The sequence below is a fragment of the Sinocyclocheilus grahami genome, unplaced genomic scaffold, assembly GCF_001515645.1.
Source record: "Sinocyclocheilus grahami isolate Dianchi unplaced genomic scaffold, SAMN03320097.WGS_v1.1 scaffold1287.1, whole genome shotgun sequence".
Taxonomy (NCBI): domain Eukaryota; kingdom Metazoa; phylum Chordata; class Actinopteri; order Cypriniformes; family Cyprinidae; genus Sinocyclocheilus; species Sinocyclocheilus grahami.
This window is the reverse complement of record NW_015506466.1, coordinates 201,587-204,963: the sequence shown is the minus strand read 5'-3', so window position 1 is coordinate 204,963 and position 3,377 is coordinate 201,587. Positions and strand designations below refer to the sequence as shown.

The window sequence follows — 3,377 nt, the reverse complement described above, 5'->3', positions numbered from 1 at the left end:
ATATATATATATATATATATATATATATATATATATATATATATATATATATATATATATATATATATATATATATTTACCGATGTGCAAAAGTGCATTTAAAAGCGTGTCTGTTTTCCTCCGTTGACACTCATGCAGTAGCCTATGTCTCCTTCAGGGTACCGTGGAAGGATGACCAACCCCCGCCGACAGCTGTGCTGGCGCAGTGTTTTTGTGACTTTCGCAGTCTGTACCGGTACCATGGCGTCTGGCGAGGAGGACAGAACTGTTGAGGAGAAAGAAACCAACAACAAGAAGCGGACGAAAGGCGCCATCGCAACGGCATGGCTCACGTTCTACAATATTGCCATGACAGCTGGGTACTTGCCGGTGAAAGTTTAAGTTTAAACTGCTTTTATTCAATGTACTCGCTGACTGCAATCGTGTGTCTGTTTATAGTTTCTGACCATTGTAAATAATTCGACTAGCTGTTAGGTTACCAAAGACTACTTTAAAAGCTTCAAGATAGACTGTGTTAAACACTCACAGTGCGCGTACGTAATTGTTAGTTTTGTTTGATAAAGGTCAGTTGTTACAAAGTAACAGGAGTATTCTTCACAGCTACCGAAGGGTGCTTAGCCTTTCCTAATACGGTTGACTGTATTGCACGTGTCTCTCCTCGACTGTCGCTGTGATATGTTTAGCGCTGACACTTTAACTCTGGCCCGGCATGGCGAAATGCTCGACAGACAAAATGTAACTAAGAAAAGTGAAAGACACGATAATTATAATGAAAACGCAGTGCACCCGTTTTTCAGTTCAACTAACTTACGTGCTCTAAACCGGTGTGGACTTAAAGACACAATAAAACACATGTTAAGTATTTATATATTATAATTTTAACTGTACTGTGTTTTTGAATGTTACTTTAACAGTTACAGCATTTTAAATGTTCAAAATCCCAACTTAAAATGTGCAATGCCACATAAATACATGACAAGATTCAGTAAAAATGACATTAAAGTATATTTCAGTTTAATTATAATTAAAAATGTTTTTTATCATTCAGAAGTACACTAGCTATATTTCAGAAACAAAATAAGTGATTATGAAATTCTAGATGTATTTAAGTCATAGTTAAGTGGATCAAAAAGGTCTCTAAAATTAAGCTAACTTAATTTAATATAAATGTAAACCATAAAAGTTAATTCTTCATGTAATTGCAATTAACGTGCAAATGTCCCAAAAACATTTAATTCAGTTTGCACTTAAATTATTTGAATATATATATAATTTCCGTAATAGTACTCTTTTTAAAAGTAAGCTGATAAAGTGTACTTTACTTGTACTTTTTCCCTAAATGTTGTGCTTATTGTCTTCCATATAGATAATAAAGATATTTAGTTTGTTACAATATCCATGCTTTTCCCTACTTATTTGTAGTTCACATTAGACATTATTATTTTCTTTGTGGTGGGATAAAAATAATACTTGATTTCCACTACAACCACATACGTGTGTGCTTGAGGAAGGCACTTAATCTCTGGATGTTCTAAATTGCCATTGCAACTAGATTAGTGTAGACTGCTTTTTCTCTAAATTCTAGAACCTTCTACATGACAACGAAACTTGCTCTCATATCCATCACTAAAGCTGTAAATTCTTTAATGTTTAAGCATGGGAAATGACATGGCTTATAAACTGTACCCAAAAGTACATGAACCATGGATATGTTTTACTAATGTTTGATAGAAAATCAGTGCGTGCAAATATCTTTTGTTTTTAAATTTTAACTACATATTTATTGTTAATTTAAATTGTAGAAAGCTGTATTTTTTGTTAACTGATTTGACTTAAAATATGCAAGTGCTACCTCTCTTTAATAGAAATGTCACTTAGTTTGATATTTTATTATCCTGTGCAATGACTTTCATGCATAAAAGTGTGACTAACTACTTATACACATATACTATGTGTATGTATCTTAACCTGGAATTAAGGTGAAAAGAACAGCCTATACCACATACATTATAGGCATTTTAATTAGTGTTGGTGTTAAAGTCAAAGTTTATTATTTTATTGGTCTTTTATTGCAGATGGCTTGTGCTGGCTGTTGTCATGGTCCGGTATTACCTTCAGAAAGGCACCCATAAAGGCTTGTACAAAAATATAGCAAGGACACTTAAATTTTCCCAGACATTTGCACTACTAGAGGTAAGATCAGCTGCCTTATGACAACTATTGTGATATAAACCTGCACTTTATTTTACTCTATAATTTTGCAGTATATTTTTTGAGTATTAGTTAATGAACACCGCCTTGAAGGAAAACAAAAACTGACTCATAGCCTACGGCGTACGTCGGACCTACGCCGTAGGCTATGCATCAGTTTTCATTTATACTTCTGCGTCGCTGTTCGCGTCAACGTGCAGTACACATGCAAACCGCTAGTCTGCAGTGTCCACGGGCATGTTGCTGGTGTAACCCGCAGTACCACGGAAAAAGCCGAAGAAGAAGCGGCTCGTCGGAGAAGCATTATAGCCGTGACGGCGGCAAATAAATATCAAATCATTATTTAAAATTATAAAAAGGAGACAACAACAGAACAGGAGATGATGGCATTCGTTCAATCTGCACAAGGACTTGTACCATGGCAGATCAACATTATTTGTTGCGGACAACTACTGATGTATAATGCTATGTAGTATAATAAATGATAAGACACTTGTTCTTTGCTTTGTTCTATTTTATATAAGAAGGTGTAACATTAAAATATATTAAAGTGCACACAAACACACACGAAACTCAAGTACATATGGAGGGAGGGGTTCATGCAGACCAATCACAACGCTTGCGGTCCGCGTAGAATTGACGTATGGCAAGCCGTTTTAGCATTAAATACTCCTTGCTGTACTAGTCATAATTTAGTTTTGACTAGTCAAAATTCCAATTCCAGATATCTATTCTGCAATTTTGACTCGTCGTAATTGGAATTAAGATATCTACAATGTGATTATGACTAGTCATTATATGCATTGAATATATCTACAATGTTATTTTGACTAGTCATAATATACATTTGAGATATCTACAATGCTATTACGACTAGTCGTATTGTTCCATTGACTTCCATTGAAAAATATTTTCGGATATCTACAAAAGAGTTTTGACTAGTAGAAATTGTAATTAAAGATTTCTAATTGATTTTGTACTAGGCATAATTCTAATTAGAGATATCTCAAATTACAATTCTACTAGTGATAATTAAATTAGAGATATCTCTAACTGAATTAACACTAGTCAAAATTATAATTCAAGATATCTCTAACTGGTGTTTGACTAGTCATAATTATATTGCAGATATCTTTAATTCATGATTTCTTAAAGATATCCAAAAT

At 33.8% G+C, this 3,377-nt stretch overlaps 1 protein-coding gene across 1 annotated transcript in view; it reads left to right on the top strand.

Moving 5' to 3' along the window:
* Positions 1-3,377, top strand: part of LOC107568855 (very-long-chain (3R)-3-hydroxyacyl-CoA dehydratase 1-like) — a 114,082-nt gene that overhangs the window by 3,059 nt on the left and 107,646 nt on the right. Inside the window, exons 4-5 of the mRNA XM_016254847.1 lie at positions 158-359; positions 2,076-2,193. Coding sequence (XP_016110333.1) covers positions 172-359; positions 2,076-2,193 — 306 coding nt within the window. The 5' untranslated portion in view covers positions 158-171. The remainder of the gene's footprint in view (positions 1-157; positions 360-2,075; positions 2,194-3,377) is intronic.